This window comes from Salmo salar, chromosome 01 (assembly GCF_965601325.2).
Source record: "Salmo salar chromosome 01, fSalSal1, whole genome shotgun sequence".
Lineage (NCBI taxonomy): Eukaryota > Metazoa > Chordata > Actinopteri > Salmoniformes > Salmonidae > Salmo > Salmo salar.
In genome coordinates, this window is record NC_138291.1 from 177,983,190 (window position 1) to 178,009,450 (window position 26,261).

The window sequence follows — 26,261 nt, forward strand, 5'->3', positions numbered from 1 at the left end:
TATAGGGAGTCCTTCCCAGGCCCCTGCTGTCTGTTCTGTCCCTGTTTCTCCTCTATAGGGAGTCCTTCCCAGGCCCCTGCTGTCTGTTCTGTCCCTGTTTCTCCTCTATAGGGAGTCCTTCCCAGGCCCCTGCTGTCTGTTCTGTCCCTGTTTCTCCTCTATAGGGAGTCCTTCCCAGGCCCCTGCTGTCTGTTCTGTCCCTGTTTCTCCTCTATAGGGAGTCCTTCCCAGGCCCCTGCTGTCTGTTCTGTCCCTGTTTCTCCTCTATAGGGAGTCCTTCCCAGGCCCCTGCTGTCTGTTCTGTCCCTGTTTCTCCTCTATAGGGAGTCCTTCCCAGGCCCCTGCTGTCTGTTCTGTCCCTGTTTCTCCTCTATAGGGAGTCCTTCCCAGGCCCCTGCTGTCTGTTCTGTCCCCGTTTCTCCTCTATAGGGAGTCCTTCCCAGGCCCCTGCTGTCTGTTCTGTCCCTGTTTCTCCTCTATAGGGAGTCCTTCCCAGGCCCCTGCTGTCTGTTCTGTCCCTGTTTCTCCTCTATAGGGAGTCCTTCCCAGGCCCCTGCTGTCTGTTCTGTCCCTGTTTCTCCTCTATAGGGAGTCCTTCCCAGGCCCCTGCTGACTTGTTCTGTCCCCGTTTCTCCTCTATAGGGAGTCCTTCCCAGGCCCCTGCTGTGACGAACCCACCCCTCTGACACTACCTTCCATCGCCCCTCCCTTGGACCACCTCGCCCCCCCCAAGGAGACCCGTGGAGGATGTTCTGGAGGGGTCAAACTCCGTATCAAGAACAGGTCAGTCCTGGTCCAGTCTCTGCCTCTATGGGCCAGTTTCCTGGTCACAGATAGTACTTTAGATTCTCCTTGACTGTCTAGTTTTTATTTTGGTGATTGTTAGTTCTCAAAGATGATCTTATTTTTTATTTTTTTATATATAGCTACATTATCTTTTCTACATACTTTATATCTGGTTTTAGTCGTTTAAGTTTACACAAACGCTTTACCATCCAGAATTTGTTGTTTTTTTGTTTTGTTTAGTTTTTTGTACTTTTACCCCTTTTTCTCCCCAATTTTGTGATATCCAATTGGTAGTTAGTCTTGCACTCCTTCTTGGCAATTTCTCGCATGGAATAGCCTTCATTTCTCAGAACAAGAATAGACTGCCGAGTTTCAGAAGAAAGTTCTTTGTTTCTGGACATTTTGAGCCTGTAATCGAACCCACAAATGCTGATGCTCCAGATACTCAACTAGTCTAAAAAAGGCCAGTTTTATTGCTTCTTTAATCAGCACGGCAGTTTTCAGCTGTGCTAACATAATTGCAAAAGTGTTTTCTAATGATCAATTAGCCTTTTAAAATTATAAACTTGGATTAGCTAACACAATGTGCCATTGGAACACAGGAGTGATGGTTGCTGATAATGGGCCTCTGTACGCTTATGTAGATATTCCGTTCAAAATCATCAATTTCCAGCTACAATAGTCATTTACAACATTAACAATGTCTACACTGAATTTCTCATCAATTTGATGTTATTTTAATGGACAAAAAAATTTGCTTTTCTTTTAAAAACAAGGATATTTCTAAGTGACCCAAACATTTGACGGTAGTGTATATATCTACACAGTTACCAATCAAAAGCTTGAACCCTCATTCAAGGGTTTTCTTTTATTTGTACTATTTTCTACATTGTAGAATAATAGTGAAGACATCAAAACTATGAAATAACACATATGGAATCATGTAGTAACCAAAAAAGTGTTAAACAAATCAAAATATATTTTATATTTGAGATTCTTCAAAGTAGCCACCCTCTGCCTTGATGACAGCTTAAATTAAATTAAAATAACATTTAAACCTGTTTTTGATTTGTCATTATGGGGTATTGTGTGTAGACTGCTGAGGATATTTATTTATTTAATCCCTTTTAGAATAAGGCTGTAACCTAACAAAATGTTGAAAAAGTCAAGGGGGTCTAAATACTTTCAGAAGACACTGTATATGGGGAGAGAGAGAGATTGGGAAAGAGAGAGAGAGATGGGGAAAGAGAGAGAGAGGGAGATGGGGAGAGTGAGATATCTAGACAAACCAAGAGATTTAGAGAGAAAAAAATGAGAGAAAGAGGGAGGTAAAAAGGTCAAAAGGTCAGATATTTATAGCTCTCGGCCCTGTCACCGTTTCCTGTCTGCTTCAGGAAGAGAAGGTGATTTGTCCCAAATTTCACCCTGTTCCCTATATAGTGCATTACTTTAAACAGAGCCCACATAGGCCCTGTTTAAAAGTAGTGCACTTTACAAGAAATAGGGTGCTATTTTGGGACACAGGAAAGGAAGATCTGATCTTAGGGATGCACCATTATTATGCCCACTTCCTCCTCCGCGTGTCTCGCGCCGCACGGGAGCATGAAACGGAGGGGAATTTACTCAGGAACTAAAGACTGACTCTCTCCACTGGAGCGTCTCTCCTCTTGTGCGCTTTCCAAACTCTCGCCAGTTGAGAGCGCTTTGTTTTCCACATTGAAAATGTTTGCTGGTGCTTTCACAAGTTAAAAAGGATATTTGTTAAATCCATATTTCGTATAATTCTACTATGATTGCTAGCGTTTGACCATTCCGTGCCCTTGCCGTTTTTCTGATTCATGTTTGATACAGGCTACATTGTTACATTTTCATTTTCCTCTTCTGATGTTTATAGTGCACATCAGCGTTCGCAACATGAGGGAGAAGTTATTATGTCACGAGGGAGAAGTTATTATGTCACGAGGGAGAAGATATTATGTCACGAGGGAGAAGATATTATGTCACGAGGGAGAAGTTATTATGTCACGAGGGAGAAGTTATTATGTCACGAGGGAGAAGATATTATGTCACGAGGGAGAAGATATTATGTTACGAGGGAGAAGTTATTATGATCATTTTATTTTTGTATTTGTTTTCCATTTAGTCCTGGAAACTTCTCAGGCTCCGTCTTGTCACTGTGAACGTAGACGTACCTGGCCGGCACGCCAGAATAGGTGTGGACAATTGTATTAAAGTGCCTGTTTGGGTATGCTCTGGTCAGTTGGGTTTTGGTAATCATTAGGGGAGGCTGTATCACAGCCTGGTAGACCACACCTGTGTCTTGTTGGTAAAGACAGGTTTTCCCTGCTTATAGGTTTTTTGGGGCTTTTGAAGACTGACCATTTAAAGTTATAATTTTGTATTGTAAACCTTCACCGTCACCAGTGCCACCCGTTACACCTCTGTCTGCCTCCTGCAAAATGTTGTGTCCTTAGGACTGCTATAGGGTCCCTATTTTACAATGCCACTGTGTACGTTTCCTGTCCTCTGGTTGTGTGGCATCCTGGTTGGGAAAACTGTTAGCCTTAGTCACTGGCTTGAACTTATAAAGAAATAAGTGTTTTGATAGTCATTGTGTGTGTGAAGGCTGGTGGCACCATATCGTTGCTGTGTTTGACTACAAGAGTTAGCGTAGCTTAGGACTCCATATCGTTACTGTGTTTGACTACTGGAGTTAGCGTAGCTTAGGACTCCATATCATTACTGTGTTTGACTACTGGAGTTAGCGTAGCTTAGTACTCCATATCATTACTGTGTTTGACTACTGGAGTTAGCGTAGCTTAGGACTCCATATCGTTACTGTGTTTGACTACTGGAGTTAGCGTAGCTTAGGACTCCATATCGTTACTGTGTTTGACTACTGGAGTTAGCGTAGCTTAGGACTCCATATCACTGATGTGTTTGACTACTGGAGTTAACGTAGCTTAGGACTCCATATCACTGATGTGTTTGACTACTGGATTTAGCGTAGATAGGACTCCATATCACTGATGTGTTTGACTACTGGAGTTAGTGTAGCTTAGGACTCCATATCGTTACTGTGTTTGACTACTGGAGTTAGCGTAGCTTAGGACTCCATATCGTTGCTGTGTTTGACTACTGGAGTTAGTGTAGCTTAGGACTTCATATCACTGATGTGTTTGACTACTGGAGTTAGCGTAGCTTAGGACTCCATATCACTGATGTGTTTGACTACTGGAGTTAGCGTAGCTTAGGACTCCATATCGTTACTGTGTTTGACTACTGGATTTAGCGTAGCTTAGGACTCCATATCGTTACTGTGTTTGACTACTGGAATTAGCGTAGCTTAGGACTTCATATCACTGATGTGTTTGACTACTGGAGTTACCGTAGCTTAGGGCTCCATATCGTTGCTGTGTTTGACTACTGGATTTAGCGTAGCTTAGGACTCCATATCACTGATGTGTTTGACTACTGGAGTTAGCGTAGCTTAGGACTCCATATCGTTACTGTGTTTGACTACTGGAGTTAGCGTAGCTTAGGACTCCATATCACTGATGTGTTTGACTACTGGAGTTAGCGTAGCTTAGGACTCCATATCGTTACTGTGTTTGACTACTGGAGTTAGCGTAGCTTAGGACTCCATATCATTACTGTGTTTGACTACTGGAGTTAGCGTAGCTTAGGACTCCATATCGTTACTGTGTTTTACTACTGGAGTTAGCGTAGCTTAGGACTCCATATCACTGATGTGTTTGACTACTGGAGTTAGCGTAGCTTAGGACTCCATATCACTGATGTGTTTGACTACTGGAGTTAGCGTAGCTTAGGACTCCATATCGTTACTGTGTTTGACTACTGGAGTTAGCGTAGCTTAGGACTTCATATCACTGATGTGTTTGACTACTGGAGTTAACGTAGCTTAGGACTCCATATCACTGATGTGTTTGACTACAGGAGTTAGCGTAGCTTAGGACTCCATATCACTGATGTGTTTGACTACTGGATTTAGCGTAGCTTAGGACTTCATATCACTGATGTGTTTGACTACTGGAGTTAGGGTAGCTTAGGACTCCATATCACTGATGTGTTTGACTACTGGATTTAGCGTAGCTTAGGACTCCATATCATTACTGTGTTTGACTACTGGAGTTAGCGTAGCTTAGGACTCCATATCGTTACTGTGTTTGACTACTGGATTTAGCGTAGCTTAGGACTCCATATCACTGATGTGTTTGACTACTGGAGTTAGCGTAGCTTAGGACTCCATATCACTGATGTGTTTTGCTACTGGAGTTAGCGTAGCTTAGGATCCCAGCTGCTTTCCTCTGTAGAGAAGAGAGATGACATCCATCCTAGCATCTTCATATCTCGTATCTCATCAAAACAAAACACCTCACTGCTGCTCCTATCCAGTTTCCATTCTCCTCCATCCTCATCACAACAGAACAATTTCTAACCTCATCACAACAGATCAATTTCTATTCTCCTCATCACAACAGAACAATTTCTATCCTCATCACAACAGAACAGTTTCTATTCTCCTCCATCCTCATCACAACAGAACAGTTTCTATTCTCCTCCATCCTCATCACAACAGAACAGTTTCTATTCTCCTCATCACAACAGAACAGTTTCTATTCTCCTCATCACAACAGAACAGTTTCTATTCTCCTCGATCCTCATCACAACAGAACAGTTTCAATTCTCCTCCATCCTCATCACAACAGAACAGTTTCTAATCTCCTCTATCCTCATCACAACAGAACAGTTTCTATTCTCCTCTATCCTCATCACAACAGAACAGTTTCCATTCTCCTCATCACAACAGAACAGTTTCTATTCTCCTCTATCCTCATCACAACAGAACAGTTTCTATTCTCCTCCATCCTCATCACAACAGAACAGTTTCTATTCTCCTCCATCCTCATCACAACAGAACAGTTTCTAATCTCCTCTATCCTCATCACAACAGAACAGTTTCTATTCTCCTCCATCCTCATCACAACAGAACAGTTTCTATTCTCCTCCATCCTCATCACAACAGAACAGTTTCTAATCTCCTCTATCCTCATCACAACAGAACAGTTTCTAATCTCCTCTATCCTCATCACAACAGAACAGTTTCTATTCTCCTCCATCCTCATCACAACAGAACAGTTTCTATTCTCCTCCATCCTCATCACAACAGAACAGTTTCTAATCTCCTCTATCCTCATCACAACAGAACAGTTTCTATTCTCCTCCATCCTCATCACAACAGAACAGTTTCTATTCTCCTCCATCCTCATCACAACAGAACAGTTTCTATTCTCCTCCATCCTCATCACAACAGAACAGTTTCTATTCTCCTCCATCCTCATCACAACAGAACAGTTTCTATTCTCCTCCATCCTCATCACAACAGAACAGTTTCTAATCTCCTCCATCCTCATCACAACAGAACAGTTTCTATTCTCCTCCATCCTCATCACAACAGAACAGTTTTAAGAGTTCTTATGTGCATAAATAAAAGCAGAGCTCTGTGCAAACAGGCAGAAAGTCTATAAATACGACCTCAGAAACAGATCAGTCGTTGATTTTCATCCAAATATGGCTGTCCCGTTTAAGTTGATTTCACGTGACGTAGTGGATTGGAGCGCCGGCCGTTTCAGTTGGTTCCGTTTCAGTGGAATGTTCAAAGTGAACGGAATAATTCAACAATGTTCTAGACGTTCTGTATCTTTTCTGTTGTCTCTCTGTGTGTCCAAAATGGCACTCTGTTCCCTATGTAGTGCACTATTTTGGACCAGAGCCCTATGGGTCCTGGTCAAAAATGGTGCACTTTAAAGGAAACAGGATGCCATTGGGGATACAGACACTGATAAATAGATGGATGTTATTGGAGGACTTGTGGAGGCATTGCCATGGCGACAGCCTGTAATACCATGGCACCGTAGTTTCACTGTGTACACAACACTACCACCCAGATCTCTCTGTGTATACCTAGGCTAGGGCCTCGCTGTGTTACGGCTCTGCAGTGCACTGTACGTAGAGTGAAAAAAGGACTTACTAAGAATTTAGAAGCTTTGGCTTCTGTGTAAACTGGCCCTTAACTGTGGGAGCAGAGCAGACTGGTTGGACCTTAGTTTCTCAATCTACTGTATGTGAGATGGCAGTTTGAACTTAGAACCGAGTTGCTATGGGTGACCTTTGTTATCTTAAATTGGATATTCTAGAGTTTACTGAAGATTCTCTCTCAGAATGTAAACAGTTCTAGAATCGTAAGTCTTTAATGAAATATTGAATGCAGACAAGCGTTACACTGAATGTACAAAACATTAGGAACACCTTCCTAATATTGAGTTGCACCCCCTTTTGGCCTCAGAACATCCTCAATTCATTGGGGCATTGGACTACAATGCTGGACTAGAACGCTTTCAACAAGGTTGTGTCAAGTTGACTGGATGTCCTTTGGGTGGTGGACCATTCTTGATACACAGGGGAAACTGTTGAGCGTGAAAAACCCTGCAGTGTTGCAGTTCTTGACACAAACCGGTGCGCCTGGCACCTACTACCATAACCGGTTTAAAGGCACTTACATCTTTTGTCTTGTCCATTCACCCTCTGAATGGCACACATACACAATCCATGTCTCAAGGCTTAATAATCCTTCTTTAAACTGTCTTCTCCCATTCATCTACACTGATTGAAGTGGATTTAACAGGTGACATCAGTAAGGGGTCATCGTTTTCACCTGGTCAGTCGGTCATAGAAAGATGTTCCTAATGTTATGTCCACTCAGTGTATAATGTGATTAAGTTGTATTTATCCAACGGATCTATCAGATAATATAGTATATTTATCCCTTGTGATCAGTCTGAGGTTAGGCCCATAGATATATAACTATATATATGGTATATCTCTATGTTATAGATATATAACTATATATATGGTATATCTCTATGTTATAGATATAGAACTATATATATGGTATATCTCTATGTTATAGATATAGAACTATATATATGGTATATCTCTATGGTTATAGAACTATATATATGGTATATCTCTATGTTATAGATATATAACTATATATATGGTATATCTCTATGTTATAGATATATAACTATATATATGGTATATCTCTATGGTTATAGATATAGAACTATATATATGGTATATCTCTATGGTTGTAGAACTATATATGGTATATCTCTATGGTTATAGATATAGAACAATATATATGGTATATCTCTATGGTTATAGAACTATATACACTGCTCAAAAAAATAAAGGGAACACTTAAACAACACAATGTAACTCCAAGTCAATCACACTTCTGTGAAATCAAACTGTCCACTTAGGAAGCAACACTGATTGACAATAAATTTCACATGCTGTTGTGCAAATGGAATAGACAACAGGTGGAAATTATAGGCAATTAGCAAGACACCCCCAATAAAGGAGTGGTTCTGCAGGTGGTGACCACAGACCACTTCTCAGTTCCTATGCTTCCTGGCTGATGTTTTGGTCACTTTTGAATGCTGGCGGTGCTTTCACTCTAGTGGTAGCATGAGACGGAGTCTACAACCCACACAAGTGGCTCAGGTAGTGCAGCTCATCCAGGATGGCACATCAATGCGAGCTGTGGCAAGAAGGTTTGCTGTGTCTGTCAGCGTAGTGTCCAGAGCATGGAGGCGCTACCAGGAGACAGGCCAGTACATCAGGAGACGTGGAGGAGGCCGTAGGAGGGCAACAACCCAGCAGCAGGACCGCTACCTCCACCTTTGTGCAAGGAGGAGCACTGCCAGAGCACTGCAAAATGACCTCCAGCAGGCCAGAAATGTGCATGTGTCTGCTCAAACGGTCAGAAACAGACTCCATGAGGGTGGTATGAGGGCCCGACGTCCACAGGTGGGGGTTGTGCTTACAGCCCAACACCGTGCAGGACGTTTGGCAAATTCGTCCTGCACGGTGGTTACTGGCCCAACGCTCTAACCACTAGGCCATAAGAGTGAAGACATCAAAACTATGATATAACACATATGGAATCATGTAGTAACCAAAAAAGTGTTAAACAAATCAAAATATATTTTAGATTCTTCAAATAGCCACCCTTTGCCTTGATGACAGCTTTGCACACTCTTGGTCCTTCAACAAAGTACTGAGTAAAGGGCCTGAATACTTATGTAAATGTGATATTTTCTTTTATGTTTTGCTAAAAAATTCTAAAAACCTGTTTTTGCTTTGTCATTATGGGATATTGTGTGTAGATCGATGAGGACAAAATTGAATAGAATAAGACTGTAACGTAACAACAACAAAAAAGGTTATGGGGGCTGAATACTTTCCAAATGCACTGTGTATGGTATATCTCTATGGTTAGGCCTAGATCGTGCTCTGTTTAAAGGTTTACAGTACACAGTCGAATGCCTCACCTCTCTTCACAGAGCCTTTCATTGTTAGATAAACACCACGGATCAGCATAGCTGTTCCTGGTTGGACGGTTTCCCAGCTCATTGTTAGAGGCAGAAACAGTAACACAATACAGGATGATGTGATTTGACCACTCCTCAACCAAGCCTGGATGTAATGTGTAGGCCTACATCTGTGCCTGAAGAGTGAAGACAACCAAGCCCCGAAACAAGATTGTCAGTATAGCTATGTTGTGTAGTGGGACGGACAGGGAGATGGGTTAGTCGGCGGAGTGGTGTTATCTTGTGGGAGCACTTTGCCTTTTTTTTACTTTGTCTGAGACTCAAAGTTGTCTTCAGGGTGTTTATTGTAGTTAGTCAGGATATTAGAAGGTTATTTTGAATTCCAACCAAGCGTTGTAAAGAGTGCTAGACAGACAGTTGGTGCATTCTGGTCCCATGATGTTGCTGCTGCCTCCCTGTAGGGCCAGTGAAGCTCATCTCATGGTCACGACGTTAGTTTGGTATCCCATCAGCCCCTTTGTGCCAGCCTGTTATCAGATAGTTCTAAGCAGAGGGCCATGCTCTGATAGAGACGGGGGAAGGGGGGGGGGGGGGGGGGCTGAAACGGGGCAAGGGGGGCCAGAGATGGAGCTGTACAGCCTGGGCCAGGGGTTTAGAGGGACCAGAATGGCGGTTGGGCAGGGGGAAGGAACAGAGGCTTAGGCAGGAAGTGGGCCATTGGGCCCTCAGGGGACAAATATACACACGTCCTTCGTCTCTCCCTGATGTCCCTCCCTTCTTTGCTGTCTGTTCTCTCTCTGAGACATGGGCACACAGAGTTCCGTTAACTCTCTCTCGTTCTTTCTCTCTTTCTCTCTCTCTTTCTATCGCCTCCTCTTGCCTCCCACACTTCCCATTTCCTCCATCTTGTCTCTCTCTCTCTCTCGTTTCTTCCTTGCTATGTTATTTTGATGAAAAACAAGTGCTAGGACCTAGTATCCCTCAGTTCCCCTGGACTCCTCACTCTAAAACCCAGATGATGATGGACCTAGCAGCAGACCCAGAAGGTGAGGTGACTGGTCAGACAGTACAGTGTTGACCTGCTCCTCCTCTCCTCCTCTCCTCCTCCTCCTGGTCTGGTACTGTGTTGACCTGCTCCTCCTCTCCTCCTGGTTAGGTACAGTGTTGAGATGCTACTCTTCCTCTGACCTGTCCTCTCTTTCCTCCTCAATCCTCTCCTCCATCCTCTCCTCCACCATCCATCTAATCCCTCTCCAATTTCAGTTTCCTCTCAGATCAAAAGATCAACCAGGAAGCCTGTTCGTTCCCACAGAGCAGATAAGGTTTCTGTTCCGAGACACACCCTGTGTGTCTGTCTCTCTGTGACTCTCCATGGCCTGCCCACAGATTCCAGAGAACAGCCTTTCAATGGGGGGGATGATGATGTTGAGAAAGAAACCAGCCCTAAGATGTTTCTGTTTCTCTGAATGTGTGTCTCAAATGGTATTCTATGACCTATATAGTAGTGAACTACTACCAGAGCCCTCTGAGCCCAGGTCAAAGGTAGTGGACTATATAGGTAATAGGGTTCGATTTGGGCCTCTTGTCTGTCCTGTGCCTCTCTGACAGCCCCTCTTCTCTCTCTTTTTTCTCCACACTCCGGACGTGAAATGCCCAAAGGTTGGGTTTCATGGGAGTGTCGGCAGGAGAATCTGAGGGATTATGGGACACCATGGACATCCGTCCCTTTGTAGAAGGTTGAATTGGGTGACATGGCTGTTCAGTAGCTTTGTTACACACTTCAGTTCCTATTCTCAGACCAGGCCCTGTGGCTACTAGAGGTGTGTGTGTGTGTGTGTGTGTGTGTTCGTGTGTGTGTGTGTGTGTGTGTGTGTGTGTGTGTGTGTGTGTGTGTGTGTGTGTGTGTGTGTGTGTTCGTGTGTGTTCGTGTGTGTGTGTGTGTGTGTGTGTGTGTGTGTGTGTTCGTGTGTGTGTGTGTGTGTGTGTGTGTGTGTGTGTGTGTGTGTGTGTGTGTGTGTGTGTGTGTGTGTGTGTGTGTGTGTGTGTGTGTGTTCGTGACCTGACCGTATTACCGCCACACCGGTGGTCACAAGTCATGAAGGCAGTCAAATTCCATGTGACCGTTTAGTCACGGTAATTATTGTTCTCCAAGCTCTGATGCTGCTGATGGTCATTAGTAACCTACCAAACTTGTTAACTGCCTGGTACTCAGCACGCTATTGTCCCTCTAATCACTCTGACATCAATGAAAATGTAATGAAAATCTAATCAAACACTTCATGAACTCATGTTGTGCAACATTTCTATAGGCTATGCAATTGCGAGAGAAAACAGGTTTGATGGCCTCTATTAAAAAGTGGAGTATCCCATCAGCTAGGCCTACTATATTTATTTCTCAACTTTTCTAATATTAAACACATTGCTTGTCTTTTCAACAGGACTTTGACTATACATTCATGTACATACTACCTCAATTGGCCCGACCAACCAGTCCTCCCAAACATTGTCTAACCGGGCTATCTGCATTGTGTCCCGCCACCCACCACCCGCCAACCCCTATTTTATGCTACTGCTACTCTCTGTTCATCATATATGCATAGTCACTTTAACCATATCTACATGTACATACTACCTCAATCAGCCTGACTAACCGGTGTCTGTATGTAGCCTCTCTACTGTATATAGCCTCGCTACTGTATATAGCCTCTCTACTGTATATAGCCTCTCTACTGTATATAGCCTCTCTACTGTATATAGCCTCTCCCTATGTATATAGCCTCTCTACTGTATATAGCCTCGCTACTGTATATAGCCTCTCTACTGTATATAGCCTCTCTACTGTATATAGCCTCTCTACTGTTTATAGCCTCTCTACTGTATATAGCCTCTCTACTGTATATAGCCTCTCTACTGTATATAGCCTCTCCCTATGTATATAGCCTCTCTACTGTATATAGCCTCTCTACTGTATATAGCCTCTCTATTGTATATAGCCTCTCTACTGTATATAGCCTCTCCCTATGTATATAGCCTCTCTACTGTATATAGCCTCGCTACTGTATATAGCCTCTCTACTGTATATAGCCTCTCTACTGTAAATAGCCTCTCTACTGTATATAGCCTCTCCCTATGTATATAGCCTCTCTACTGTATATAGCCTCTCTACTGTATATAGCCTCTCTACTGTATATAGCCTCTCTACTGTATATAACCTCTCTACTGTATATAGCCTCTCTACTGTATATAGCCTCTCTACTGTATATAGCCTCTCTACTGTATATAGCCTCTCTACTGTATATAACCTCTCTACTGTATATATCCTCTACTGTATATAGCCTCTCTACTGTATATAGCCTCTCTACTGTATATAGCCTCTCTACTGTATATAGCCTCTCTACTGTATATAGCCTCTCTACTGTATATAGCCTCTCTACTGTATATAACCTCTCTACTGTATATAGCCTCTCTACTGTATATAGCCTCTCTACTGTTATAGCCTCTCTACTGTATATAGCCTCTCTACTGTATATAGCCTCTCTACTGTATATAACCTCTCTACTGTATATAGCCTCTCTACTGTATATAACCTCTCTACTGTATATAGCCTCTCTACTGTATATAGCCTCTCTACTGTATATAGCCTCTCTACTGTATATAACCTCTCTACTGTATATAGCCTCTCTATTGTATATAGCCTGTCTTTTTACTGTTGTTTTTATTTCTTTATTTACCTATTGTTCACCTAATACATTTTTTGCACTATTGGTTAGAGCCTGTAAGGTCCTCACCTGTTGTATTCGGCGCACGTGACAAATAAACTTTGATTTGATTTGAGTAAAGCCTACCTGGCTGGCGTGAAAATGAACCACAGGAAAAGTGTCCTCCGTTCGCTATTTAAGTGCATAGATGACATGTATTTTATAAAACAATTTGAAACAGGTGCATGATAATGGTTCATTCTAAATCAAAACAAATTTCACACATATATTATTTAGTATATGTAAAGACAAGATTAAATCAAGAATAGTCTGATTGGTGACAATATTAGTCTATCCCTTGTGAATGATACATTATCAATTGTGAATGATGCCCAGCTTGTGTGCAGTAAGGCAAGAAATCGCACACACCTCATGTAGCCTAGCCCATAGTCCTATATGTTTTAATAAGGTTAGTAGCCCATAGTCCTATATGTTTTAATAAGGTTAGTATCACCCCTCATGTAGCCCAGCCCATAGTCCTATATGTTTTAATAAGGTTAGTATCACACCTCATGTATCCTAGCCCATAGTCCTATATGTTTTAATAAGGTTAGTATCCCATAGTCCTATATGTTTTAATAAGGTTAGTAGCCCATAGTCCTATATGTTTTAATAAGGTTAGTAGCCCATAGTCCTATATGTTTTAATAAGGTTAGTAGCCCATAGTCCTATATGTTTTAATAAGGTTAGTATCACCCCTCATGTAGCCTAGCCCATAGTCCTATATGTTTTAATAAGGTTAGTAGCCCATAGTCCTATATGTTTTAATAAGGTTAGTATCACCCCTCATGTATCCTAGCCCATAGTCCTATATGTTTTAATAAGGTTAGTAGCCCATAGTCCTATATGTTTTAATAAGGTTAGTATCCCATAGTCCTATATGTTTTAATAAGGTTAGTATCACACCTCATGTAGCCTAGCCCATAGTCCTATATGTTTTAATAAGGTTAGTAGCCCATAGGCCTATATGTTTTAATAAGGTTAGTATCACACCTCATGTAGCCTAGCCCATAGTCCTATATAAATTCTTAAAATGAAGCACATTAATCTGCTTTACAACGGGGTTTAGAGCCTAACTGCCATACATAAGTGGAACATTTATGCTTATAGCCTACTGCCAGGTGCGCATTGCTGCGTTTATAATGTGAAGAAATAGCCTAATAGTTGATTTTAAGCTAAATGCTCTCGTCTAGTTGCGTCAGGCTCATTGCTTAAAACAGTTTTTTTTTTTTAGGCTAGTGGTTGTATTCATTTGGGATGTATCGCATGCCACTTCCCCGACTATGTTTGAATATTTATTTCTCACACAGAATATAATAGGTCTGCTGTTGTACTACAGCGGATAGTAGATTGACATAGGCTAGTGCTTTTGCTGTTCGTTAGGCCTGCGGATCTTGTTGGCTGACGAAAAGTAAATGTGGACATTTCTTTCAATATGTGCCTCATGCATCATGCAGCCTAAATGAAAACATACAGCTCAACATTTGCATCACAACTAAAGTTACATAAATAACTGTAAATTAAGTTTTCTTTGTTAACAGCTCAACAACACAGAATAGCTGCATGTGCCCACTCCCTCAAATCGTTTGGAGGAAAAAATATCCTTTCTATTTTAATCAGCTATGTTCAATTTTATTCTTCGTACTATAAAGTAAAATATAAAATAACGCCACGGAATTCTAAGCAAATCTTGTCTGTTAAATGAACTAGTGTCACACCACAGCCATATGGCCTAATGAACTAGTGTAGTCCACAGACATATGGCCTAATGAACTAGTGTAGTCCACAGACATATGGCCTAGTGAACTAGTGTAGTCCACAGCCATATGGCCTAATGAACTAGTGTAGTCCACAGCCATATGGCCTAATGAACTAGTGTAGCCCACAGACATATGGCCTAATGAACTAGTGTAGTCCACAGCCATATGGCATAACCAGATCAGGACCTGATAAATGAACTAGTGTAGTCCACAGACATATGGCCTAATGAACTAGTGTAGTCCACAGCCATATGGCCTAATGAACTAGTGTAGTCCACAGACATATGGCCTAATGAACTAGTGTAGTCCACAGACATATGGCATAACCAGATCAGGACCTGATAAATGAACTAGTGTAGTCCACAGACATATGGCCTAATGAACTAGTGTAGTCCACAGCCATATGGCCTAATGAACTAGTGTAGTCCACAGACATATGGCCTAATGAACTAGTGTAGTCCACAGACATATGGCCTAATGAACTAGTGTAGTCCACAGCCATATGGCATAACCAGATCAGGACCTGATAAATGAACTAGTGTAGTCCACAGACATATGGCCTAATGAACTAGTGTAGTCCACAGCCATATGGCCTAATGAACTAGTGTAGTCCACAGACATATGGCCTAGTGAACTAGTGTAGTCCACAGCCATATGGTCTAATGAACTAGTGTAGTCCACAGCCATATGGCCTAATGAACTAGTGTAGTCCACAGACATATGGCCTAATGAACTAGTGTAGTCCACAGACATATGGCCTAATGGACTAGTGTAGTCCACAGACATATGGCCTAATGAACTAGTGTAGTCCACAGACATATGGCCTAATGAACTAGTGTAGTCCACAGACATATGGCCTAATGAACTAGTGTAGTCCACAGCCATATGGCATAACCAGATCAGGACCTGTTAAATGAACTAGTGTAGTCCACAGCCATATGGCCTAGTGAACTAGTGTAGTCCACAGCCATATGGCCTAATGAACTAGTGTAGCCCACAGACATATGGCCTAATGAACTAGTGTAGTCCACAGCCATATGGCATAACCAGATCAGGACCTGATAAATGAACTAGTGTAGTCCACAGACATATGGCCTAATGAACTAGTGTAGTCCACAGCCATATGGCCTAATGAACTAGTGTAGTCCACAGACATATGGCCTAATGAACTAGTGTAGTCCACAGACATATGGCCTAATGAACTAGTGTAGTCCACAGACATATGGCCTAATGAACTAGTGTAGTCCACAGCCATATGGCATAACCAGATCAGGACCTGTTAAATGAACTAGTGTAGTCCACAGCCATATGGCCTAGTGAACTAGTGTAGTCCACAGCCATATGGCCTAATGAACTAGTGTAGTCCACAGCCGTATGGCCTAATGAACTAGTGTAGCCCACAGCCATATGGCCTAATGAACTAGTGTAGTCCACAGCCATATGGCCTAATGAACTAGTGTAGTCCACAGCCATATGGCCTAATGAACTAGTGTAGTCCACAGCCATATGGCCTAATGAACTAGTGTAGCCCCACAGCCATATGGCCTAATGAACTAGTGTAGTCCACAGCCATATGGCCTAGTGAACTAGTGTAGTCCACAGCCATATGGCCTAATGAACTACTGTAGTCCACAGCCATATGGCCTAATGAACTACTGTAGTCCACAGCCATATGGCATAACCAGATCAGGACCTGATAAATGAACTAGTGTAGTCCACAGACATATGGCCTAATGAACTAGTGTAGTCCACAGCCATATGGCCTAATGAACTAGTGTAGTCCACAGCCATATGGCCTAATGAACTAGTGTAGTCCACAGACATATGGCCTAATGAACTAGTGTAGTCCACAGACATATTGCCTAGTCAGATCAGGACCTGTTAAATGAACTAGTGTAGTCCACAGCCATATGACATAACCAGATCAGGACCTGCTAAATGAACTAGTGTAGCCCACAGCCATATGGCCTAATGAACAAGTGTAGTCCACAGACATATGGCATAACCAGATCAGGACCTGATAAATGAACTAGTGTAGCCCCACAGCCATATGGCCTAATGAACTAGTGTAGTCCACAGACATATGGCATAACCAGATCAGGACCTGATAAATGAACTAGTGTAGCCCCACAGCCATATGGCCTAATGAACTAGTGTAGTCCACAGCCATATGGCTTAATGAACTAGTGTAGTCCACAGCCATATGGCTTAATGAACTAGTGTAGTCCACAGCCATATGGCCTAATGAACTAGTGTAGTCCACAGCCATATGGCATAACCAAATCAGGACCTGCTAAATGAACTAGTGTAGTCCACAGCCATATGGCCTAATGAACTAGTGTAGTCCACAGCCATATGGCCTAGTGAACTAGTGTAGTCCACAGCCATATGGCCTAATGAACTAGTGTAGCCCACAGACATATGGCCTAATGAACTAGTGTAGTCCACAGCCATATGGCATAACCAGATCAGGACCTGATAAATGAACTAGTGTAGTCCACAGACATATGGCCTAATGAACTAGTGTAGTCCACAGCCATATGGCCTAATGAACTAGTGTAGTCCACAGACATATGGCCTAATGAACTAGTGTAGTCCACAGACATATGGCCTAATGAACTAGTGTAGTCCACAGACATATGGCCTAATGAACTAGTGTAGTCCACAGCCATATGGCATAACCAGATCAGGACCTGTTAAATGAACTAGTGTAGTCCACAGCCATATGGCCTAATGAACTAGTGTAGCCCACAGACATATGGCCTAATGAACTAGTGTAGTCCACAGCCATATGGCATAACCAGATCAGGACCTGATAAATGAACTAGTGTAGTCCACAGACATATGGCCTAATGAACTAGTGTAGTCCACAGCCATATGGCCTAATGAACTAGTGTAGTCCACAGATATATGGCCTAATGAACTAGTGTAGTCCACAGACATATGGCCTAATGAACTAGTGTAGTCCACAGACATATGGCCTAATGAACTAGTGTAGTCCACAGCCATATGGCATAACCAGATCAGGACCTGTTAAATGAACTAGTGTAGTCCACAGCCATATGGCCTAGTGAACTAGTGTAGTCCACAGCCATATGGCCTAATGAACTAGTGTAGTCCACAGCCATATGGCCTAATGAACTAGTGTAGCCCACAGCCATATGGCCTAATGAACTAGTGTAGTCCACAGCCATATGGCCTAATGAACTAGTGTAGTCCACAGCCATATGGCCTAATGAACTAGTGTAGTCCACAGCCATATGGCCTAATGAACTAGTGTAGCCCCACAGCCATATGGCCTAATGAACTAGTGTAGTCCACAGCCATATGGCCTAGTGAACTAGTGTAGTCCACAGCCATATGGCCTAATGAACTACTGTAGTCCACAGCCATATGGCCTAATGAACTACTGTAGTCCACAGCCATATGGCATAACCAGATCAGGACCTGATAAATGAACTAGTGTAGTCCACAGACATATGGCCTAATGAACTAGTGTAGTCCACAGCCATATGGCCTAATGAACTAGTGTAGTCCACAGCCATAGGGCCTAATGAACTAGTGTAGTCCACAGACATATGGCCTAATGAACTAGTGTAGTCCACAGACATATGGCCTAGTCAGATCAGGACCTGTTAAATGAACTAGTGTAGTCCACAGCCATATGACATAACCAGATCAGGACCTGCTAAATGAACTAGTGTAGCCCACAGCCATATGGCCTAATGAACAAGTGTAGTCCACAGACATATGGCATAACCAGATCAGGACCTGATAAATGAACTAGTGTAGCCCCACAGCCATATGGCCTAATGAACTAGTGTAGTCCACAGACATATGGCATAACCAGATCAGGACCTGATAAATGAACTAGTGTAGCCCCACAGCCATATGGCCTAATGAACTAGTGTAGTCCACAGCCATATGGCTTAATGAACTAGTGTAGTCCACAGCCATATGGCTTAATGAACTAGTGTAGTCCACAGCCATATGGCCTAATGAACTAGTGTAGTCCACAGCCATATGGCATAACCAAATCAGGACCTGCTAAATGAACTATTGTAGTCCACAGCCATATGGCCTAATGAACTAGTGTAGTCCACAGCCATATGGCCTAATGAACTAGTGTAGTCCACAGCCATATGGCCTAATGAACTAGTGTAGTCCACAGCCATATGACATAACCAGATCAGGACCTGATAAATGAACTAGTGTAGTCCACAGCCAAATGGCATAACCAGATCAGGACCTGATAAATGAACTAGTGTAGTCCACAGCCATATGGCATAACCAGATCAGGACCTAACATAAGGACAACTCAGAGTATGCTATTCTGTTTCTTCTTAACTGCTGTGTGACTTGACATGAAACTAGACTAGAGGTTTAATCCCAGTGCTGAGCTAGTGTGTAGCAGCTAATTGTTGTATGACACGTGTTTGTAGAATGTTCAGTCCCCTATTGACTGAGGTGAATGAAGATACAGCAAGGTGATCATGGGCTGGAGTCGATTTGGCTTGTTTTTTGCTGTTCTCCAAAGAGCATTTTTAGAGTTTTAAACTGTGTAGAAATGCAGTAAATTAACTTCAATTTGATAAAAACAAATCCAGGGCTCTTGTCTAAAGTAGTGCGGGAATAGGGCATAGGCTGCCATTTTGGACGCAGGCAGAATTGGAGAAGAGAAGAGGAGAGATGGGGCCATAGAGAGCGTCTTTGTTCTGCTCTGTGAATGTGTGACCACATGTTATCATGTGTTCTGTTTCCCCTCCCAGCGTTCAAATTCATGTCTGGGCCTTGGACATTCAATAAGGACTCAGTCTGACTCTCTCTCTCCATTTCCCCTTTCTCTCCATCGCTCTCTGTTTCTCTGTGTCTCTCTCTCCCTCTGACCTACTCTCTCTCTTCCTTACCATCCCCCTCTCTCTCCCTCTCTCTCCCTCTTTCTCTCTCTCTCGCTCTCTCTCTCTCTGTCCAACTCCGTCTGTCTCTCTATCTCTCTCTCGCTCTCTGTCCAACCCCCTCTCTCTCTCTCTCCCTACCTCTCTCTCTCTCTCTCTGTCCAACCCCTTCTCTCTCTCTCTCTCTCCCTACCTCTCTCTCTCTGTCCAACCCCCCTCTCTCTCTATCTCCCTCTCTCTCTCTCTCTCTCTCTCTCTCTCTCTCTCTGTTAGTTCCCAGTGCCCCTGTACTGTGCATCGCAGGGCAGGATGTTTATTTCATGCTTTATCATACGTTAGCGAGGTAATGACGTTTAATTGCGTGCTCGTTTAACGACCTCCGACGCTAACCCTCCTTCGCTAGCCTATCACGCCAGCCTCTGCCCACCAACTGCCATTTTGGAGTTTGGCATTAAAGCGGTAGCGTTAGGGGACGAAGCAGGATATCAGGCTGTACCATGGAGCTGCTTGGGGCCTTTTACAGGAGGAAGCTCCGGAGGAAACAGAAAGTCCTGGGGACAGAGACAAGGGGGCTGGGGCGGTCAGACAGGGTGCTGTGCAAGTCCCCTTCTGAGACCAGTGTCAACCACCTGGCCACTGGACTCATCTCCAAGGTTCTACGCTTCACCAGGTAACACGGGCGGGGGGTTTGGTTGGGCTTAGTATTAAAGTTAAACATGACTCCACTTCACACTTTGCGACTTGGACTTGACATAAGTCTTGACCCGTTGTAATTGGACCTTCTGACGCGAATAAGAGTGACTTGGTCCCACCTAGGGTAACATCCTGGAGGTAGGCTGGGCCGACTCCAGGCATAAGCGACGTAAGCGGTCGCTTAGAATAGTAGAAGACACAAGGTGGAAGTTCGAAATGTAGTTGTACATCATTCATTTTTTTCTCTTGTTGTTATGTTAGTCGCTGACAGTCCTCCGTCAGCTTAACGTGTTTTAGATTGGTAAACTAGTCTAGCTTAACGTGTTTTAGATTGGTAAACTAGTCTATCTTAACGTGTTTTAGATTGGTAAACTAGTCTAGCTTAACGTGTTTTAGATTGGTAAACTAGTCTATCTTAACGTGTTTTAGATGGGTAAACTAGTCTAGCTTAACGTGTTTTAGATTGGTAAACTAGTCTAGCTTAACGTGTTTTAGATTGGTAAACTAGTCTAGCTTAACGTGTTTTAGATTGGTAAACTAGTCTAGCCAGCTATCTAAACGTGTTTTAGATTGGTAAACTAGTCTAGCCAGCTATCTAAACGTGTTTTAGATTGGTAAACTAGTCTAGCTTAACGTGTTTTAGATTGGTAAACTAGTCTAGCTTAACGTGTTTTAGATTGGTAAACTAGTCTAGCCAGCTATCTAAATGTGTTTTAGATGGGTAAACTAGTCTAGCCAGCTATCTAAACGTGTTTTAGATTGGTAAACTAGTCTAGCCAGCTATCTAAACGTGTTTTAGATTGGTAAACTAGTCTAGCCAGCTATCTAAACGTGTTTTAGATTGGTAAACGAGTCTAGCCAGCTATCTAAACGTGTAGTGATCACGATTGAGTACCGACTGTTCACGCAGGGCACGTTCCCAGGGGCCCCAATTTTGATTTTGTTAGTCACTCTCACTCAGATATCATTAACATGGCGTTAAGGCATGGCAAAATGTGTACAATTGTAGGAAATTCACTTTAAAATGTATGTTTAGGCCGCGAGGTGGGTAGCCCCCAAAACCAAATCTCGCTTAGGGACTCCTGGAGGTAGGGTTAGTACAAGGGTAACATACTGGTAGGGTTAGTACTAGGGTAACATACTGGTAGGGTTAGTACTAGGGTAACATACTGGTAGGGTTAGTACTAGGGTATCATACTGGTAGGGTTAGTACTAGGGTAACATACTGGTAGGGTTAGTACTAGGGTATCATACTGGTAGGGTTAGTACTAGGGTAACATACTGGTAGGGTTAGTAGGTAACATACTGGTAGGGTAACATACTGGTAGGGTTAGTACTAGGGTATCATACTGGTAGGGTTAGTACTAGGTTATCATACTGGTAGGGTTAGTACTAGGGTAACATACTGGTAGGGTTAGTACTAGGGTATCATACTGGTAGGGTTAGTACTAGGGTAACATACTGGTAGGGTTAGTACTAGGGTAACATACTGGTAGGGTTAGTACTAGGGTAACATACTGGTAGGGTTAGTACTAGGGTAACATTCGGGTAGTGTTAGTACTAGGGTAACATACTGGTAGGGTTAGTACTAGGGTATCATACTGGTAGGGTTAGTACTAGGGTAACATACTGGTAGGGTTAGTACTAGGGTAACATACTGGTAGGGTTAGTACTAGGGTAACATACTGGTAGGGTTAGTACTAGGGTAACATTCGGGTAGGGTTAGTACTGGGGTAACATACTGGTAGGGTTAGTACTAGGGTAATATACTGGTAGGGTTAGTAGGTATCATACTGGTAGGGTTAGTACTAGGGTAACATACTGGTAGGGTAGCATACTGGTAGGGTTAGTACTAGGGTAACATACTGGTAGGGTTAGTACTAGGGTAACATACTGGTAGGGTTAGTACTAGGGTATCATACTGGTAGGGTAACATACTGGTAGGGTTAGTACTAGGGTAATATACTGGTAGGGTAACATACTGGTAGGGTTAGTACTAGGGTAACATACTGGCAGGGTAACATACTGGTAGGGTTAGTACTAGGGTAACATACTGGTAGGGTTAGTAGGTAACATACTGGTAGGGTTAGTACTAGGGTAACATACTGGTAGGGTTAGTACTAGGGTAATATACTGGTAGGGTTAGTACTAGGGTATCATACTGGTAGAGTTAGTACTAGGGTAACATACTGGTAGGGTAACATACTGGTAGGGTTAGTACTAGGGTATCATACTGGTAGGGTTAGTAGGTAACATACTGGTAGGGTTAGTACTAGGGTTAGTACTGGTAGGGTTAGTACTAGGGTAACATACTGGTAGGGTTAGTACTAGGGTAACATACTGGTAGGGTTAGTACTAGGGTAACATACTGGTAGGGTTAGTACTAGGGTAACATACTGGTAGGGTTAGTACTAGGGTATCATACTGGTAGGGTTAGTACTAGGGTATCATACTGGTAGGGTTAGTACTAGGGTTAGTACTGGTAGGGTTAGTACTAGGGTATCATACTGGTAGGGTTAGTACTAGGGCATCATACTGGTAGGGTTAGTACTAGGGTAACATACTGGTAGGGTTAGTACTAGGGTAACATACTGGTAGGGTTAGTACTAGGGTAACATACTGGTAGGGTTAGTACTGGGGTAACATACTGGTAGGGTTAGTACTGGTAGGGTTAGTACTAGTGTAATATACTGGTAGGGTTAGTACTAGGGTAACATACTGGTAGGGTTAGTACTGGTAGGGTTAGTACTAGGTTATCATACTGGTAGGGTTAGTACTAGGGTAATATACTGGTAGGGTTAGTACTAGGGTAACATACTGGTAGGGTTAGTACTAGGGTAACATACTGGTAGGGTTAGTAGGTAACATACTGGTAGGGTTAGTACTGGGGTAACATACTGGTAGGGTTAGTACTAGGGTAACACACTGGTAGGGTTAGTACTAGGGTATCATACTGGTAGGGTTAGTACTAGGGTAACATACTGGTAGGGTTAGTAGGTAACATACTGGTAGGGTTAGTACTAGGGTAACATACTGGTAGGGTTAGTACTAGGGTAACATACTGGTAGGGTTAGTACTAGGGTAACATACTGGTAGGGTTAGTAGGTAACATACTGGTAGGGTTAGTACTGGGGTAACATACTGGTAGGGTTAGTACTAGGGTAACACACTGGTAGGGTTAGTAGGTATCATACTGGTAGGGTTAGTACTAGGGTATCATACTGGTAGGGTTAGTACTAGGGTATCATACTGGTAGGGTTAGTACTAGGGTAACATACTGGTAGGGTAACATACTGGTAGGGTTAGTACTGGTAGGGTAAGTACTAGGGTAACATACTGGTAGGGTTAGTACTGGGGTAACATACTGGTAGGGTTAGGACTAGGGTAACATACTGGTAGGGTTAGTACTGGTAGGGTTAGTACTGGTAGGGTTAGTACTGGTAGGGTTAGTACTAGGGTATCATACTGGTAGGGTTAGTACTGGTAGGGTTAGTACTGGGGTAACATACTGGTAGGGTTAGTACTAGGGTAACATACTGGTAGGGTTAGTACTAGGGTATCATACTGGTAGGGTTAGTACTAGGGTATCATACTGGTAGGGTTAGTACTTGGGTAACATACCGGTAGGGTTAGTACTAGGGCAATATACTGGTAGGGTTAGTACTAGGGTATCATACTGGTAGGGTTAGTACTAGGGTAACATACTGGTAGGGTTAGTAGGTAACATACTGGTAGGGTTAGTACTAGGGTAACATACTGGTAGGGTTAGTACTAGGGTATCATACTGGTAGGGTTAGTACTAGGTTATCATACTGGTAGGGTTAGTACTAGGGTATCATACTGGTAGGGTTAGTACTAGGGTAACATACTGGTAGGGTTAGTAGGTAACATACTGGTAGGGTTAGTACTAGGGTAACATACTGGTAGGGTTAGTACTAGGGTATCATACTGGTAGGGTTAGTACTGGTAGGGTTAGTACTAGGGTAACATACTGGTAGGGTTAGTAGGTAACATACTGGTAGGGTTAGTACTAGGGTAACATACTGGTAGGGTTAGTACTAGGGTAACATACTGGTAGGGTTAGTACTAGGGTATCATACTGGTAGGGTTAGTACTAGGTTATCATACTGGTAGGGTTAGTACCAGGGTATCATACTGGTAGGGTTAGTACTAGGGTAACATACTGGTAGGGTTAGTAGGTAACATACTGGTAGGGTTAGTACTAGGGTAACATACTGGTAGGGTTAGTACTAGGGTATCATACTGGTAGGGTTAGTACTGGTAGGGTTAGTACTAGGGTATCATACTGGTAGGGTTAGTACTAGGGTAACATACTGGTAGTGTTAGTACTAGGGTAACATACTGGTAGGGTTAGTACTAGGGTATCATACTGGTAGGGTTAGTACTAGGGTAACATACTGGTAGGGTCACATACTGGTAGGGTTAGTAGGTAACATACTGGTAGGGTTAGTACTAGGGTATCATACTGGTAGGGTTAGTACCAGGGTATCATACTGGTAGGGTTAGTACTAGGGTAACATACTGGTAGGGTTAGTACTAGGGTATCATACTGATAGGGTTAGTACTAGGGTATCATACTGGTAGGGTTAGTACTAGGGTATCATACTGGTAGGGTTAGTACTAGGGTAACATACTGGTAGTGTTAGTACTAGGGTAACATACTGGTAGGGTAACATACTGGTAGGGTTAGTACTAGGGTAACATACTGGTAGGGTTAGTAGGTAACATACTGGTAGGGTTAGTACTAGGGTATCATACTGGTAGGGTTAGTACTAGGGTATCATACTGGTAGGGTTAGTACTAGGGTAACATACTGGTAGGGTCACATACTGGTAGGGTTAGTAGGTAACATACTGGTAGGGTTAGTACTAGGGTATCATACTGGTAGGGTTAGTACTAGGGTAACATGGTTTATTGGGACACTCGTCTTCTAATGGGACTGGTTTATTGGGACACTCGTCTTCTAATGGGACTGGTTTATTGGGACACTCGTCTTCTAATGAGACTGGTTTATTGGGACACTCGTCTTCTAGTGAGACTGGTTTATTGGGACACTCGTCTTCTAGTGAGACTGGTTTATTGGGACACTCGTCTTCTAATGAGACTGGTTTATTGGGACACTCGTCTTCTAGTGAGACTGGTTTATTGGGACACTCGTCTTCTAATGAGACTGGTTTATTGGGACACTCGTCTTCTAATGAGACTGGTTTATTGGGACACTCGTCTTCTAGTGAGACTGGTTTATTGGGACACTCGTCTTCTAATGAGACTGGTTTATTGGGACACTCGTCTTCTAATGAGACTGGTTTATTGGGACACTCGTCTTCTAATGAGACTGGTTTATTGGGACACTCGTCTTCTAATGAGACTGGTTTATTGGGACACTCGTCTTCTAATGAGACTGGTTTATTGGGACACTCGTCTTCTAATGAGACTGGTTTATTGGGACACAGGACTAGAATAGAAGGTGTTGTATTTTCAGTTTGTGGATTGGATTAAATACTCAGGCGTGGTGTGGAGAGGGACTTTCTGCAGTTTTAGAATTTTTGTTAATGTTGATCATTGTGTCTGTTATGTACCTAAATCGTTTTGTTATTGTTAAGTAAAGTTGGATAAATGGTAAAAGAAAATGCTGGAATGTTGTAGAAATATGTGTTACGTGATGAATCACTATGGCGGTGTAAACAATGGCTACTTTCATGTATCTCTAGCTGGACGAAGGTGAAGATAGCATCGTTTCCTGTTTGTATTCCACACTAAGTGTTGTGGGTTTTTGGGATCAAGACGATCTTCTGAAATATGATGGCTGTTTGTTAGACAGCTAGTAGAAAGAATAGCATAGCTGAGAAGAGCTGTTGTTTCCAATCAGGAGAGGTTGGAGAGCTTGAATGATTTTTCTGGATGTGGGATTTAGGGACCGCCTGGTGT

The 26,261-nt window shown here is 42.8% G+C and overlaps 1 protein-coding gene across 4 annotated transcripts in view; it reads left to right on the forward strand.

The window, feature by feature from the left end:
• The window catches only part of LOC106572051 (protein Shroom3), a 199,182-nt gene that overhangs the window by 112,809 nt on the left and 60,112 nt on the right, over window positions 1-26,261 (forward strand). For 3 of the 4 annotated variants that reach the window (XM_014145854.3, XM_045693924.2, XM_045693929.2), the window contains one exon: window positions 643-783. In XM_014145854.3, the coding sequence (XP_014001329.3) occupies window positions 643-783 (141 nt within the window). Of the gene's footprint in view, window positions 1-642; window positions 784-19,820; window positions 20,290-26,261 lie in introns of those variants that run through there. The other variant, XM_014145863.3, reaches the window with a different exon arrangement.